At 48.6% G+C, this 17,315-nt stretch overlaps 5 protein-coding genes across 5 annotated transcripts; 2 read left to right on the top strand and 3 right to left on the bottom strand.

Moving 5' to 3' along the window:
• Window positions 1–429: 429 nt before the first annotated feature.
• Window positions 430–1,926, top strand: J4E83_002950 (uncharacterized protein; the record flags this gene model as incomplete). Its single annotated transcript, XM_049329890.1, has 1 exon — window positions 430–1,926. One exon carries the CDS (start codon window positions 430–432, stop codon window positions 1,924–1,926), a length of 1,497 nt encoding a protein of 498 aa, XP_049190386.1.
• Window positions 1,927–3,048: 1,122 nt separating this feature from the next.
• Window positions 3,049–5,693, top strand: J4E83_002949 (uncharacterized protein; the record flags this gene model as incomplete). Its single annotated transcript, XM_049329889.1, has 7 exons — window positions 3,049–3,057; window positions 3,104–3,280; window positions 3,324–3,478; window positions 3,523–3,724; window positions 4,235–4,674; window positions 4,722–4,863; window positions 4,911–5,693. 7 exons carry the CDS (start codon window positions 3,049–3,051, stop codon window positions 5,691–5,693), a joined length of 1,908 nt encoding a protein of 635 aa, XP_049190385.1.
• Window positions 5,694–8,971: 3,278 nt separating this feature from the next.
• On the bottom strand, window positions 8,972–9,814 carry J4E83_002948 (uncharacterized protein; the record flags this gene model as incomplete). The annotated part of the gene is made up of 1 exon (XM_049329888.1): window positions 8,972–9,814. The coding sequence occupies one exon, from the start codon at window positions 9,812–9,814 to the stop codon at window positions 8,972–8,974; it is 843 nt and encodes a 280-aa protein (XP_049190384.1).
• A 769-nt stretch (window positions 9,815–10,583) lies between these two features.
• J4E83_002947 (uncharacterized protein) lies at window positions 10,584–12,573 on the bottom strand (the record flags this gene model as incomplete). The annotated part of the gene is made up of 2 exons (XM_049329887.1): window positions 10,584–11,852; window positions 11,917–12,573. 2 exons carry the CDS (start codon window positions 12,571–12,573, stop codon window positions 10,584–10,586), a joined length of 1,926 nt encoding a protein of 641 aa, XP_049190383.1.
• Window positions 12,574–13,663: 1,090 nt separating this feature from the next.
• On the bottom strand, window positions 13,664–14,702 carry J4E83_002946 (uncharacterized protein; the record flags this gene model as incomplete). Its single annotated transcript, XM_049329886.1, has 2 exons — window positions 13,664–14,590; window positions 14,697–14,702. The coding sequence occupies 2 exons, from the start codon at window positions 14,700–14,702 to the stop codon at window positions 13,664–13,666; spliced, it is 933 nt and encodes a 310-aa protein (XP_049190382.1).
• Window positions 14,703–17,315: the final 2,613 nt, after the last annotated feature.

Raw genomic sequence — 17,315 nt, 5'->3', positions numbered from 1 at the left:
CGGGTCATAAACAGATGTAGGATTGGTGTGACGCGCTTGAATTTTATCTTAGTAAGAAATGTTCAGCGCTAGTGACGTTGATATCAATGAAGGTAATTGTGTCTTAACATGTGACACATGTCTTGAGCTCCACCTCTTTAGATGCACGTACCAATTCTACCTATCCTGTTCCTGAAAGGTCAGAGCTTTGATCTCGTGTTGCCTGATTGCGTTGTTCTACAACAAACCCCGCTGGAACCAACCTTAACTTCTCGCGACTGCGCCCTCCCGCCTGACATATCATCAAACGCGCTCAGCTCCCACCTCCATAGGATCGCCCGATCACAGACGGATCCAACTACGTGTCTCCCCTGCCTTGAATACCCCCGCAACAACTCACCCCCAATCCTCCGAGTCCTCAGCAGGCTGTTCGCGAGCTAGAAGGCCAACATGAGCGTTTGGCCTTCTATGGATCAGCCGCGTGCGCCTTTCGGAAAGTACGAAGTCCACTTTGACGATCTCGAACAAAAAACGCACGGAAAGATCTCCGCGGAACTCAGCAATCTGAAGAATATCCTTATTGCGCTACCCAACAAGTTCAACGATGCGGCCAACGCCATGACAAAAGCCAGTACTCACAAGGCACGCTCGAAAATGCAATTGGAACAACTGGATGATTTAGGCCATTTTATGCCGGAAATGGTTCATGATACAGCTTTCAGACAACACCTGAAGAACGAATCCGATCGGGATTTCCATGAGTTCATGGACATACGGAAGCAATGGGACACTATGGCTTACGACACAAGAGACGGGATCGCGGAAAGGGTGTTGTTATTGCTGGAGGCAATCATCGAAAATGCGTCGACTGAAGCAGAGAAGGTTCTTCAGCAGAAGTTGAAAGAAGCGAGAAACGAACTCAGCGAATTGGGATCAGCATCTGCCGCTATGATCCAAGGACTACTGAGCGAAAGAGAAGAAACAGCGCGAGAGGTAGCAAAGGACAAGGCCACCATCGCCAAGAACGAAAAAGCCTGGAGACAGGAGTATGAAGAGATCAAGAAAGAGTCCAAGAGAGACCTACAACAGCGCGTTGAAGAACGCGTACGTGACGAGAAAATCAAACTCGCCGATCGTCTGGGCAAAGCAGAGGCTAAAGCTTCCCGTTACGCTAAGGTTCTTGAGGAGAAGGAAGCTTTGGAAGCAAGAGTTTTGCAAGAAAGCCGGGAGAAAGCGCTGCTCAAGCAAGCGAAGCTAGAGTGGGAACAGAAGTATAAGGAACGAGATGACGAGGCAAAGGCTGTGCAACAAGGCTACGACCAACTCAGCAACGACATCCAAGCTCTTCAAACAGAGAATGCGGTACTCCACGCGGATCACGACGAGTGGAAGAAGGAACACGAACCACTACCCGAAGAACAAAAGCCCAGCTCTGAGTGTCGCCATGTTGATCAAGATACCATGGCGCTTCCACACGTCTCATCCACAACAGCGTCCGATCGACAAGCCGCAGAGCTTCAGCATCTAGACGGACTCGTCACCATCTGGCAGACCACTCTCGAGAATACGATTGCGGAGATGAATGAATCAGTTGGCAGGAAGGAGGCACTTGAGGCAAAGATTCGAGAGGCCGAGGAGCAGCTGGAAAAGTTGAAGCCTGCTCCCTCGCAAAAGGCACCTCGCGGATCGAAGATAAAGAACAAGCCTAAGGGCGCGAGCAAGAAGGAGCAAGCTGTTGTCAACGAGAAAGCAGATGACGAAGCCTTACTACAACCATCTGTCAATATATCCGGAGGGCTTCCCAGAGTTTGTATAGCAGCGGAAGCTTTCCCTGCCCTGAGCTCTCCAGCGGTACCCCAGACCATCCCGTCGACCACCTGGAGGAGCCTTCGTCTCGTCGGCATTCCGAAAGAAGATGCCAAAGACGTTCGAAAGAAGTCTGGCTAAGCTCCTCTAGACCGAAAGCTACGTGTTGCGAAAGAGTTTGGGGTTAGACGTGGCGGAGTATGGGGTACGCGCACGATGTGGTTTCACGGTCTGACGAGGTTCATGACTCTCGACAATTGAGTGTATTATAAACGAACGAAACAAAGAAGTTACATAACTCCTTCGGAAATGTAGTATCGTGTGCATATACTGAGCTGCCGCATTGAAGTTGCTCTTGCGCAGACCTCAAGATGCAGCCCGCCCGGGCGCGACTTCCAGGGGACTCGAGTCTAGTCCTGTCTTGAACTAGCGGCATCGCATCCCTGTCCGCTCACCGAACGCGACTTTGGAAACAGCCATCGCGTCCAAGCACTTTCGTCGCCAGACTTCTTACAGGCTTCTAATACTTTCACAACAACGAAGTAAGCCTTCCCAAATCTTATCGATCATGGAGGCTTCGGAAGATCGCATCACGGAAAAAGTGCAGTCGCTGAGTGATCTGGAGCTTGCCGTTCTCATCTGCTTGGTCGCGGATCAGCATTGCATCATCGAAGCGGAAAGGCAACTGACCCGTGATGTTCTGGAGGAGTTGAAACTTGTGAGTTGCTTCGCACTGCGCGACTGCCCGCGTACTTACAACAATAGGTCGCTACCAATACTTTCGGACTAACATGGGCTGTACTGGAATGCACCGAGCACACCACGCTGGACGATTTCGGAAGCGGAATCCTTGTGAGAGGAGAAGAGAACGATTATTTCGGCAACAAAGCTGGGCGTGGTAGAGGAGAGGTAACTTGTGCTCGTGTAGACTGGTTTGCCAGCGATTAATGTCTAGCCAGTTTTCGTCCATCTCAGTATCACCTGGGAAGCCTGGCGGACATACATCGAGGTCATCCAAACCGTTCTGTCCATTGGACAACCAACGCATCGCGAACATTGTTATTGCAAGAAACCTCAACAGGGCGAATCCGCAGGTCCAAATTCAGGCCTTGGAGGTGCATTAATCGTCTTTTCTGCTCGAGCATAACTAATGATAGACAGCTGATACGAGGCAAGCGGAACTTCACGAGGACAGCAGTACATGCGGCTCCGAAACCATTCCTATTCATCGCTTTGAATGCTTCAGATACACCGCGCCTGACAATGCATTTGGTATGCCGAGCCTATAATCTAGATGCAAAGTCTAACAATGCTACAGAATGACCAATTCTTCATCTCACACAAGCATCAGGCAGATGATGGGCTGCCAAATCTTGAAGAGCTACAGGAGAAGAATCATGCATTAGACGACGGCGCATCAATGTCTTCCGTAGTCCGCACGCCGCCATTCCAGCCGGGAAAGCATAAGCCGCAACAAGCATTATTCCTACCTGATGTATGTCGACCATAGTATGCCTGTTCTGTACTAACAAAGACAGGACCTTGAGACCTTGACGAAGCTGGTGTCGCAAGTCAGAATCAGCTCTGAAGTAAGAGCCTATCTATACAACATTATCGTGTTCATGCGGCTGCATCGAGCAGTTGCAGGAGGCATCTCTGCTTTGGCCACGAGGCACTTCAACACGCTGGCACAGTAAGTAGTCCACAATCCCAGCAGAACAGTATTGACAGCAGTAGCACGCTCGCCCCACTCCACGGCCTCGATTACATTTCACCGTCCATGATCGCCCTTGCCGCTCGCAAGATATACCCACATCGCATCGTCATTACTGCACCAGAGAACGAGCGCAGCATGCAATGGGGCAGCTCGCTCGAGGCAGTCAAGGCTGTCCTTGAAGGTGTCACGGTTGAGGATGTGATCGAGGAAGTGCTAGAATCAGTGGAAGTTCCGCTTTAGCATCCTTTGTCAGCAAGACTACCACCACGAAAACGATGGTGGTTGAGCAAAAGGCATGAGTAAGGACGCCAGCGGCTGATCTCATCGGCGTTGCGCGGACATGATTGGAAGCAAGCGGGGCCGGGCGTGCCTGCCCCTCGGAAAGTGGGCCGAGAACCGCAGTTACTGTTGCACTTTCGACATTACGCACGCGCTACAGCAAGGCTACAAAAGGGCAGCCTTTTCTCTTGGCCCTTTCAATCGCAGGACTATTTGCGCACTTCAGCCATGGCGACGAGTTATTTCGATCAGCTGAGCCCTGGCGTTCAGGAAGCAATCGAGGTACCTATGCACCCCAACCGTCATAACGACGCGTTGAAGCTAACTTCCTCATGGAGAGCGAGCTTGGAGACCAAGACACCAAGAATATCACCAAAGTGACCAGCCATGACGATGCGCTAGAGGTACCTACTCCACTGCACCCTTCCTCCGCGCGCTGACCAATAATCGCAGGTCGTCTTCGAAGGCGGATATAGCGGCCATCGTCGCAAAGCCTCGCTCGCTCCCCCACCCTCTGGCAAGATGACGTCCCGCCCCGAGAACGGTCGCCGTACCACCGCGTGTATCGTACACTCCCTTCTCGAAAAGCACGATGGCTTGCCCGTACAAGATCACTCCCAATCGCACGAAGGCCTCGCGCAGGAACGGCGCGTCGACAAAGACCCAGCCTCGGCGCGCTCGGAGCAGACGCAACATTCGCGGCTGTTGACCAAGAAGGAGCTGTCAGATATGGCATTTGGGATACGCGAGCTGTCCAAGAAGCTGTCACAGATCAGGCTGAAGCTGCATGTGAAGAACATCTTCATCCTCGGCAAAGCGCACGACGAGGCCTTGATCAAGAACTCGCGCGAGGTGACCGACTGGCTTCTGCGGAAGAGCTCGGAGCATACGGTGTATGTGCTAGTTTTGCCTAGCAACGGACACGATTAACGAGACATAGCTACGTCGAGCAGACGCTGGAGGACAACAAGATCTTCGACGCTGCTGGGCTGTTGGAGAACGAGGGGTTTCAAGGGCGGCTCAAATTCTGGACCAACGAGATGTGCGCTCAAAAGCCACAAACCTTTGACATTGTCCTCGCGGTAAGACATGTCATACTGCAGAGTCTTCAAGGCTAACGACAACACAGCTGGGTGGTGACGGCACAGTCTTGTATGCGTCATGGCTCTTCCAGCGCATCGTACCTCCAACGATTTCCTTCTCGCTAGGCTCGCTCGGCTTCCTCACCAAATTCGATTTCGAACTATACCCGCAATCCCTATCTACCGCCTTCGCGGACGGTATCACCGTCAGCCTGCGTCTCCGCTTCGAAGCTACCGTCATGCGATCCCAACAACGGGACGGCGAGGGCCGCGATCTGGTCGAAGAACTGATCGGGGAGGAAATCGACGACCACCATACCCACTACTCCGATGGTACACATAACATCTTGAACGAGGTGGTCGTAGACCGGGGCCCAAACCCTACCATGTCGTCTATCGAGCTGTTCGGAGACGACGAGCATTTCACGACTGTGCAGGCTGACGGGATTTGCGTGTCTACGCCTACGGGCTCGACTGCGTACAACCTTGCTGCAGGCGGATCGCTCTGCCACCCCGACAACCCTGTGGTCCTCGTTACCGCCATCTGCGCACATACGCTCTCGTTCAGACCTATCATCCTTCCCGATACCATCGTACTCCGATGCGGTGTACCGTACGATGCGAGGACGAGTTCATGGGCCAGCTTTGACGGCAGAGAGAGGGTCGAACTCAAACCGGGCGACTACGTTACGATTAGCGCAAGTCGCTTCCCGTTCCCCAGTGTGCTGCCACTGAACAAGAGGAGAACGGATTGGATCGATAGTATATCGAGGACGCTACAGTGGAATAGCAGGCAAAAGCAGAAGGCGTTTAAAGAATGGACTTCTTAGAGGTGAAGCTATCTGAGTAGCTCTTGAATTGAATGCATCACCATCACCCTTTTCAAGGAAGCGGCGTAATCGTGTCTTTTTGCTGTTTCCCTTTTTTGTTTGCCACACGCGAGGTGGTATGTGCAGCCCCCGACCCGCAGACGAGGCCGGCTCACTGCAAGCCGCACGCGACACTCGCGCGACTTTTTGTCACGTACTAGATTACGAAGCTACTCCACTAGAGTCCTAGGTGTCCGAACCTCAGCTGCAGATTCTGTCAGGATGGCTGTGTGAGTTGGCCTTTTGCATGTCGTTCTTTTACTGATAAGGACTAGACTGTGTGAGCGCTGCGGCCGCTCATACCGTACCTTCCGCGCACTCGCGCATCATGTCCGCGATTCTCCGCACCACAACAAATGCCCTGAATGTAAATTTGATGCCGCTACCTGGGATGAATTGCTCGACCACTGCCGCGAAAAGAGTTGTCGCGCAGTGTGCCAGGAATGTGACGACGGGAATGGAATGCATTATGATCCTCTATCAGACGAGTACTGGGACCATGTCGAAGAATTCGATGTTTGCACTGTTTGCGAGAAACACTCCATTACGCCAGATCATTTTCTTCCGGTAGAGTACAAGCTTGTGACAGTCAGTATGCGTGGTGTACTGAGGATGCGCAGCATCGGCATATTCGAATTCCTCATCGTGGAAGGTATGATTGCTACCGATGCCCCCGCACGTTCATGACCTATAGTCGCATGGTAAGGGCCCATCTCTATCTCATATACACATTCGAACCAATTTCGCCGCTCACTATCATAGATCAAGCATATTGAACGTGGCACATGCAGCCAAATCGACTACACCGACCTCAACAAGCTGGCAGCCCGGTGCTACACATCCCATCATTTCATGTCCCACTGGACTCGGCCTGAGCTGCTCGAGAACGGCAAATCAAGATCTAGAGACAGATTCCTGTGCAACCCTTGTGTTGTGGCGATGCCGAAACTGTCAAGCTTGTTTCAACATATTGAATCGGAAGCTTGTGCGCAGAAAATGGGTGAGGAGCCGGGTTTGAGGCAGTTGACGAGATTTCTGAACAGTCGGCTGAACAGAGCATATGTGATCAGAGAATATCAGAGAGAGGAGGACGCTTGGCAGAGGATTCATTCTATGATGTATCGACAGGAGAGCGAAGGCACGTCTGAATGAGGGATACGCGACTGTTCAGCCCATGAGCCAGACAGAATTTATACCCAAAACGATTGACAGGCGCCACAAGATGTGAGATGTTGGGAATACATGTCCGCAGAAAGCAGAGAAGGACAGGCGCAACGAAAGGTTGAGGAATACATGTCCGCACAGAGCTGACGAAATACTAAGGCTTCATGCTAGCACAAAACTCCATCGAAATTCCCTTGCTCCTGTCATATGGCTTATTAGGATGTTCCTTGCACAATTGTTCCTATTACCACTAGTCAGTCACGAGCCACTCAAGACCCACATTACTTCACATCGACTTACTTCGTACATGAAAGCCTGGTTATCGCACCAAAGATCTGCATCACACTGAAAAGTAGGACCCACTGGTTGACTGAGATGTAGTCCCGCTTCATGACCGGCGCAACGACTCGTATCCGAAGTAATTGTCACTTTCCTCGCATTGTTGAGGGGCTCTCCGTCCGTCGTGCCGAGGCAGTCTATCAAGCTCATGTCGTAGAAATCACCGGCGTATTCGATCTGAAGCGGCCATGTCAGGTCTTTCGACTTGGACACTTTCATTGTTGTACCTGCAAGCGTCCGTGAGGCGGATCCGCCGGCCGGCAGTGTTGTACCCTCGCCATCTTCAAGCACTACGCCGTATTCTTTGACGTGGACAAAGTAGAGATCGTAAGGGCAGTAATTATACATGGTAAGTGTATTTGGCGTACTGCTTTCGGGTCTAGCGAAGAGATTGAGTTGAGCGCTGTCTTCTTCCACGACTGGCAAAGGGACAGAGGAGGGGAGTGGCCAGTCACCCATGTCACAGGCTCCTTTCTTCATCATTTTCTCTACATCTTCTTTGCTCATGCGCTGCTGATCACCTAGCTTCAGAGGGGCGTCTCGGCGTGCCAGCGACTCAGGACCCAGCGTAATGAGATTGTTGGCCGGCGAGACATGTCGGTGAACGTGTTTGTGTCCGTGGTTGTGCGGCACTGCTGTGACGGGTCTCGGCAAGAGGAGGAGAGCTAGTAAGGCCGTTGCAATGGGCGAGCATGCGCGTAGTACGGCCATGTTGGAATTCCCTCGGTGTTGGTTTCTGGCACAGCGATATTCAACCGTGCTTCAGTAGTCTGCAGTTGGGTGCGCTATGCGTCGCTTTGAAGAGGTCGCTTCGATGAAGATGTTGGTATTACGGAAAGGTTTATAACGGCGATATTTGTATTAGGAGGGTGTTTGTGTATGAAAGAAGAAGACTGGAAAGAGGAGAAGATATGTGTATAAGAAGATATTGTTCATGACAGCGCAGTGCGTGACTGAAGAAGTGAGTAATCCATCATGAGTAGTTTATGGGTCAGTAAACACTCAAATCCTACATCGTGGGTTTATCTAGTCGTGGTATGCTTGAGTACGGCGATGACTTCGGGTCGAGCGCATGCAGATAATGATGTAACAATATCGAGCGGTAATCGTCGCGGTGTCTACGCCGCAGGACGTTGTACGGACGTTGGAGCCAACCATGGTTGGTGGTGCATGGGTACCACGTTGCGGCGAAGCTGCGCATGGGACTCCGCGATATCTGAGCGTCGCGTGCATGTCATCGGCCACCGGGCCCTCAAGTCCCCAACATCACGGCATGGTGAAAGCAGAGTTTGTGCTATGCTCTTGATTGAGACTCATAAGCGAACTATATGTTCCTGCTCGCAAGAGCTATCCAGATAAGGGAAACCACCGGCATCCGCTGCCATCCATGCGCCAGCATCATATCCCAAAATCCTCCAACGCCCCTCGTGTATGCCCTTGTTCGAAGAAGAAGGAGATAAAAAAGCCTTGAAGTCAAGAGTATACAATGAAAAGAAGACCAAAGAAGAGAAAAAACATGAGGCCATGTAGTTGTCTACCCCGAAAAGTAATCCAGGGCCTGCCGTAGATTGTTAGAAAGTGTTTGGAAGAGATCGTTATAGTCAGACAACACACACTCTTTTGCTCCATCATGTTTGCGAAAGAGATAGCCGGATCCCTTCGTTGGGTTGACACGGGAAAGAAAAGTTCAGGTCGTGACCTTATGATCGTAATTTCTTTCCACGTGGCGGCGACGCTCACGATCTGTTCTCAGCACAGATCTCAAAGGCAACGCCCTTGTCGATGGTAGAACCGCCAACTGGGGCGTCAGGCAAGTATCCGAATTCGGGAACGACGTAGGCCTGCTGAGCGCATGGCTCATTTGCGACACATTGGAAGACTGGGCCGTCCTTAGCAGCGGCTTGAATGCCCTTCTCGTGGCCGGCGCAATTGTCAAAGTTGGTGCCGTCCTTGTCCATGCAGTCGAGGTAGGAGATATCGTAAGATACCTGGACGTGGTCGTCCCAGACGGTGTACTCGAATTGCATGGGCTTTTCCATGCTCTTAGATTTTGCAACCTTGAGAGAGATACCGGACTTGTGGCATGTACGAATGGGTTCAGTATAAGTACTGTTAGCGGATACAGTCACGCAGTCGCTCCCGGGACTGTTGTCGCATTGTTTGTTATCGCCGATGGACGAGACATAGACGTCATAGTCGCAAGAGTTGACGATGATAGCCTGATTCGGGACCGAGTTGAGAGGGGCGTACATTCCATCTGGAGCAGGAGGAGCGCCGGAAGGAGTGACAGAAGCTGCGGACGTGGATGCGACGTCGGGAACGCCCTTCTGTGGAACCTCGACGGTAACGGACGGCTCAGGCAGCGAAGTAGAGACAGTAGTGATAGAGCAGCCGGAAGGCGCAGAGCTTGAGGTTGACTCAAGAGTGACGGTCATGAAGATCGTCTCAGTTACGATGACGACGTTGGTCTGCATAGCACGAGGGTTGACCTTCTCATGCTTGTGACTGTGCCGATGTCCGATATTCGCGCCCGCGGCGAATAGCGGCAGCGCGAGCGCAACGATGACGTTCAAGTGCATCGCGAGTGATCTTGAATGGATTCTGGACCTGATGGCGTAAGTAGACACGGGTTCGAGTGAGTATGGTGAAGCAGTTGAGTGTCGCGTGATGTGGGTCGGAGCAGGTAAAGGAGTGTGGGAGTAAAAGTCGCTGGGAAACTGTTGTTGTTATTGTTATGATCCTGCGCCACCCGGGGATCTGAAAGCGCAAGTGAGCGTGGATTACAATTATATGCCACGTTGGGGCGCGTTGGCCCCGTTGGACGGCCGGTGAATAAATGGGGGCCGGCCAATCAGAGGCCTGCCAATGGCAAGGCCTTAGATGGGCACAAACGGAGACGCAACACACACGGCCCCCACACGTTGCTCTCTCACGAGCCGGTGAAGCTCACCAGGTTGCACTCGCGTTGCGGTGGTGGGCAACGCACCGGGCGGCGGCGCACCGCACGTGCATGTTGGCCCCGAAAGTGACACGAGAGATTGAGGCGGGAGTTTGCCTGAATGTGAATAGTGTAAATTGCTTTGCGATGCAAACAAGAATAATGCTGATTTTAGCGAGACAACGGTGAAAAGAAAAGCACTGAAAAGTTCCAGGGTAAGACAAAAGTGACGGCCATGGCTTGTACGAAGTTGACTGCTAGACATGGAGGTAATCGCTGATAGACGCGATCCGCTCATCCAACAGGTCCTAGAGGCACAGAAGGCCTCGGCTCCTGTCGAGTTTGCGCATAGCATGAATACATTGGGCTGTGGCAGTTAGCTCGTGTTTGCAAGATCTAGACCATGACACTCACTCATCATATCCCGTCCAACCCACACACTTCCAACAGTTGAACAGATTTGTTGGATCGTAGCGCCTCTTCACGGCGAGTAATCTCTCGTAGTGCACCCCAAAGAACGTTTGTTGCCAGTTCTCCTCGGTCCAATCACCTTCGTTCGAGTAGCACCCACCATTCGGTGTGACGGCTTTCAAGATGTCCATTGTAGCAGAGACAGTCTTTTGGATTTGCGAGCGAGCCACAGGCGGTGTAGCAGTCGTCCAAAATTGGCCCATGACTATTTCCCATAGCGAGTCTCGCCAGATGGGATTTACGCTGGTCTTACCGTTGTCAGGAGTGTTGTCAGGTCCGGTAGCGTAGAACTGAGCGCCCCCACTGCCATAATTGGCACGTGAAAATTGCATGGCGGTGACGACTGCAGTGACGAGCCGGTCGATACTGTGGGTCGAGTTGAAGAGACTCCTGGGGATGAAGCGCCCTGCGCCATTGAAGCCTAGACCCACGGGTCCATTGCGAGATATCTCGGGTCTTTCCGTGAACTCATGCCACTGCGAGAACTTCTTGAAGGTGTGATACTCATTCTCGGTGATGCTGAGACCGGAGTAGTTTGTCAAGAAGTCGTGCCATTGGGACGTGATGTCTTTGATCGCCTCCGTGTCATTAGAGGGCAAGACCTGCAAGAACACGACACGATCTGACAGCAGAAAATTGTATCCAGCGATTCCATGCTTGGCAAATAGCGTTTGGTTTGCGGCAAGCCCGGTGATGATGTCGCGATGTACCTTCGACTCTGTAATGTTCTTCGGCGCGGGAAAGCGAGCTTGGAAGCTATATACGTTGATAGGGTCGGCCGGGTGGAGCTGGAACTTGTAAGATGTGAGCACAGCGTAGGTTCCCCCTCCGCCTCCGCGCATTGCCCAGAAAAGATCCGGGTCGCTGCATTCATTAATGGTGCGCTGTTCTCCGTCGGCGGTGACAACGTCGAACTCGACAGCTTGGTCGACCATTAAACCGTATTTGGGACCGAGTGGCCCATGACCGCCGCCCTGGCCGTATCCACCAGCGATGCCGACAGAAGCGACGGCTCCAACAGTGACATGCATGCCATGAGGTTCAAAGGCCTCCCACGCCTCCTGGGCCTGGACGCCAGCGCCGATCTCTCCAATGTTCTCATAGCGAGTCTGGCAGCCTTTGGGCTGGAACGTGTCGTGATACTGGGTGTCCTTCATGTTGTGAGTCCAGATCGCCAAAGAATTTGGCGCGGTTGATCGTCCGTAGTACTGCAGAAGTAGAGATACGAAGTCAGTATATGTCTCACATGCACTTCGTACAGTCAAAACTTACGTCATGTCCAGTATTCTTGATCGAAACGCGAATTCCATGCTTGCGCACAAAGTGCAAGGTCTTGCTGATATCATGCCCAGTATCAGCTTTAACATGGTATGAGGAGAGTCTACCAAGCGAGCAGGTACCGGAAACAGGTTCTGAGGTATTGAAAGAGTTAAGTGCACATTGCGACGTGTCGCACTTCTCCCAGTCGAGAAACTCCGTCGATCCATAGTGATTCGTGCGTGAGACGCCATCGCCGTAGTTTTTCGCGACCTCTTTACATTGCGTGCTCGACGGATCTGAGTAGCACGAGGCGGCCCAAGGTACCGTCAGTCGGAGGTTGCCGTTGATGCTCTGATTGAAAGCGTTCCATTCGTTCATGGTAGGCCAACAAGCCTCGCCCGGTAGACATGTGTAGTTGAAAGAAGTGGGGCTTTCCTGTGCTGGCACTGACAACATGGTGTCCTGGAGAAGGTATTGTCTGCAAAAGGTATAAGATCCGTACACGGCGAAGCCGCAGAGAAGGGGTAGTAGAACAACATGGCGTAGAATGTCGCTTAGACTTCGCTCCGCTGATTTTGTCGAGTTTTGGAAAGTCTCATCCTCCCTCTGCAGTTGATAGGCATGTGCGGCCTTCTCGTCCAACAATGGAAAGCGCTCGGCGTATGCCATTTTGCCAGCCAGTTAGTTGATCTTTCCACAGGTGTTGTGTTTGATGATCTCAAGTCGTGCTTTCCGTAAAGGAACTTTCGTTCAATTATCCAGATGGTGTCTTATCGAACAAGGTGCAGTCGTAATGAGCGGGTAAACGGTGCGAAGCCTTGTTATAAGGCATCATCCGTACAGACGCGAGCTGAGCCTGGGAAGGACTCAACGTCCCGCGAACGCATCAGGAGCGAACCTGCCGTAGCCCACATTTGGACAATGGTTGACTGCCTCAGCCTCAGCTTCCTCTTTTCTTACGCCTGGACTGGCCAATCAGGCGTCAGAGCACATCATTAATCGCATGTCCAAGCCAGTAGTCGAGCAGGCACCAAGCACCGCCCGCAAGATGCAGTAGGCAAAAGCTTCCCGATGCACATGATGTTGAAGGCTGATGTGGGGTGGTTCGGCGCGGGCGAGGGCGCGGTCTGGGTGGTGAGAGATTTGCCGTGTGCGTCCCACGCATTCCCAAAATCAGTTCCTGGCGCGTACCGCCTGCCTTTCCGCCTTGGCTGTGCACCGCAGCTGATGCAGGCTACTATATCGAATTGCGCGACCGATGTGACGGATGGACTGGACGTTTGGTGATGAGGCTGTGCCCCTGAAGCGCGATCTTGATGATGGTGGCCTGAGATCTGGAGTGATGACGTATACAAAAAAGAAGGCTGACAGACCAGGCAGCGTCAGAAGCCTGTGCGCTGAACATACTCAGGCAGGTGTCAACGACGAACTTCATAAGGCTGGATTCTTACATGCAGAAACGTATCGCATGTGTAAGCCTTGCGCGACTGCTTTGTACGCGTACAACGATGTGCCAGGTGGTCCCACAATCGAGTTGCACGACAGCATTACCCATATAACTATCTCTAACCTCCACCACACATGTACGGGCGCTTGTCAGATACAGCGCGTGCAACAGAACTTGCGATGTCACAAACGTGTGTTGTGCGAGTGTCTCTGAAGGATGGTGTACAATCACATGAGTGGAGTGATATTCACGTCGTCACGCTGTAACGCTCATATGCTAATAGTATACATGGAGGATGATGGAACAATGACCTTATTCATTCTCATCATAGTCATCAAAAGGCCAAGTAAGTAAGGCTCTCTCCAATTCCTCCGGGTCGTCCTTCAGGTTGTCCACTATGCATTCCTTTGCCTTGCTTGCTTTTTCTTTCGCGAAGTCAAAGTCTTCGTGCGATGTGTATCCGCTATGGGATACACCCATTTTCTCGCATAATTCTTCCCTAAACATGTTGCCTTCGTGCAATGACTTCCGCATATCTGCTCTTCTCTGCATCTCTTGCTCGGATATGACGATGGGGCATGGCGGAACCGCGCCGTCTGCGGCGGCAGATGCAAACACCGGCCATTCTTCCACAACATCCGCGATACCGATCTGGAGATGAGCATTGTCACCTTGCCACGGAGCGCCGGCATCGTGAAATATCTGACGTGTCATGAAAGTTCCGTCGTGTGTACAAGCCTGCCAATGAGGCTCGTTCAACATCTGAGTGAGGCCAAGGTACCAGAAATGTATGTGTCGTCGGCGATATAGTTCTTCTGCCCCAGCACGCTCATTTTCAGCCATAGAAGAAAGATTTTCCGGTAGTTTGGGCTCCGTAAAGCTTCGAGACTCTTCGTCTGCGTAGTTTGCAAATGCCGCTGGTATGTCCGCGGCGAGGAAAGCAGGGAGAACTTCGGAGTGCTGCCAGTCGATGAAGCCGGTGATTTGAAGATCGTCAGATATCAGTATGTTGTTAGGGGAGAGATCTGGATGTCGGAGGGTGGGAGAATGCACTGTCGCATCTTTAGGTATAAGGTGAGGTATGAGGCGTATGTAGTCTCCTAGCGAATGAATGTGATCTTGCGGGTCTTGCTTCTTGTATCCAAACGACTCAGCGTATTCGCGATAGAATGGGTGTCGCGGCCGTCCGTATTTGCGGATCCACGCCAACTCCTTCTCGGCATGACTTCGAAGAACGAGCTGAGGATCGACATCTATGTGAAACAGACTCAGCTAATTTCTAAATATGAGTGAGGAAGACTTACGAGGACCTCGGTCACTATCTAGATCTCCTCGTTCTCGATACCACCATCGCGTGGACGCGTACGGTCCCATACATAAACCGCTACTAGATCCCGGCAATTCTACCCGAGGGCTATTTGGAGGCAGATCGCGAGAATAGTATATGCTGCCACAGGCGGGAAGCGTGTTCGCGAAGAGCTGGGTCTCCATCAAGACTATTTTGTGCAGAATATGACATCTTTCCTCTTCGGCTAAGCTGAACCAGATATCACTGAGAGGCTTTCCCGGTAGTCTTTCCATCAGCATATACTCTACACCGACAGCGTTTTCACCAGTCGAGTAATCCAGAACGCGAGGTACAGGTATTCCGCTAGTGTGAAGGAAGTCCAGCGTTGCGACTTCACTCACTACCGCCAGACGTCGTGGTAAGGTTGATGGGTATGGAAGACGGACGAGTACCGACGAGCTGTCATTCATCGTTACTTCGAAGACGCGATTAAATCCGCCTTCGGCGATCTTTTTCATCGTTTGCACATCTGAAGCTGGTCTGTTCGAAGCTTTCGCAGCTACCTTCTTGAGTTCGGGGACGTTGAAGACTAAGCGGCGTTCAGCCATGCGCAAAGACTCATTGACACTACATGTTCATGTCAGCCAACATTTAAGTGAGTGGAATAATGTGAGGTGGTATACATCCATCTACCAGAAGTAAACTCGAATAACTCGCGGTGGTCTGTATCCTGCAGGCTAGCATTTGACGACAGGACCGCGCGCCTGCAACATGAAGAAGTGAACCGGACGCATCTACTTTCTAGCACAAATGAACCCCAATCTGTTAGCCTGTATGTTTTGTTGTGAACAGCGTATAGGGGTATCTCAAGTCTAAAAAAAAAAATTAAGTCTTAAATAGGTAAACTGCCCTCTACTAGGTGTCTTATAAAGGCGTAAACTAAAGTTTAATATATACTCTATATCTAAAGTATACATAAGAGCGCGCTAAGCTTTTTTAGCTTAGTAGCTAATACCTTAGTAAGTAGCTTATTATAAAAAAAATTACTATATAAGTAATATAATTACTCTATTATTTCTCTTAAAATTTAGATAAAATAAGTAATATAACTATAGCTTATTAGTTAAAAGACTTAAATAGATTATAAAGTAGAAATACTATATATTCTTATATATAAGTTAGTATATATTCTTTTACTCTAAGCTACTATTCTTCTTATACTTACACTATATTAGAACTTCTTATAATTCTTATACTTCTTTATTTTTTAAAAGCTATAAAATAACTATATTAAGTAGCGCTAAACTACTTTTTATACGTAATTCTAAAGACTTATACTCTAGATTATTAGAGCTACTACTATTATATTCTACGTTAAGACTTACTTTTATTAACTTTACTACTAATATATAGGTATTAGAAAGTATAAAGATATATTACTATAAAAATATAAAGTAGTTAGTATAGGTAAGAAAGTATATAAATATTAGTTTAGTAAAAAAGAGTTCTATTATAGAAAGATTCTATTATCTAAAGTATTATATAAAAGTCTAATACTAAAAAGTATAAGTAAAAAATAAGATAGTAGATAATAAAATAATTTTAAAAAGCTTTTATTAAAAGACGTTCTCTTTTTAAGTAATTCTTAGGTTATTAAAGATCTAATTTATATAAGAATACCTTATACACTAGTATAAATTTTCTCTTTTTAGTAGTATAGTTCTATTATACTATTTAAAATATATTACTTACTTATAGTATAAAGAAAAGATAAAAAAAAAATATAAAAAAGAAAGTAAAAAGTAAAATAAATAATTAAGTAGAGATATTAGTAATACTCTACTATAGTATAAGTAGTAGTTAGATTTTAAGTAAAATAAGAAGCTTACTTAAAATCTAAGTACTAGTAATATTACTAGTATATCTAGTCTACTTTATATTTTGTCTACTATAATATAGCTTAGATAAGCTAGTAAAAGAAGCTAATAAAGCTAGTGTTAGTATCTTAAACTAAGAAGAAAGTAGTAAAACTAGTAGTAGTAATATTATTAGAGAGCGTAAGAAGCTAAAAAGTAATAATAAACTAGATACTAGACTACTAGTGTAAGCTTATAGAGTCTTAAATAAAGAGAAAGAAGTAGATATAGTATTAAAGTTAGTAGTATTATAGAAGTAGTAATAAATATCTAGTTTTATATTAATTTTATTAATAAAATATTTAATAGTATCTTCTATACTATAGTTATAATTCTAAATATACTACTATCTTTTATAAAGAAGAGGTGTACTCTTATTAGTAAAAAAGAAAATATTTAGATATTTACTATTAGCGCTCTTAGTAAAGACAGCCTTTTTAAACTTTTTAACTACTAGTTATAGTATCTTAATCTCTCTAATAATATACTTATACTCTTTCTAGATATACTTTAGAATACTATTTTTATTCTTACTAAAAAAGTTATAGATCTTCTTATATATAAGAGAGTTGTTCTAGAAAACTTACGTAAGAATAGCCTTCTAGATCTAGAAGAAGAAGTTAATATATATATCTACTAAGAATACTTACTTAATACTACTATACTTATTATAATATTTAGATAGTATTATAAAAGAAGCTATAAAATTATAATAAGCTTTTAAGATCTTATTATATATTCTTATAACTAGAACCTCTAT

This window comes from Alternaria metachromatica (assembly GCF_023757995.1).
Source record: "Alternaria metachromatica strain BMP 0045 chromosome Unknown scaffold_5, whole genome shotgun sequence".
Taxonomy (NCBI): domain Eukaryota; kingdom Fungi; phylum Ascomycota; class Dothideomycetes; order Pleosporales; family Pleosporaceae; genus Alternaria; species Alternaria metachromatica.
The sequence above is the reverse complement of the archived record's forward strand: the minus strand, read 5'-3'. Positions and strand labels throughout refer to the sequence as shown.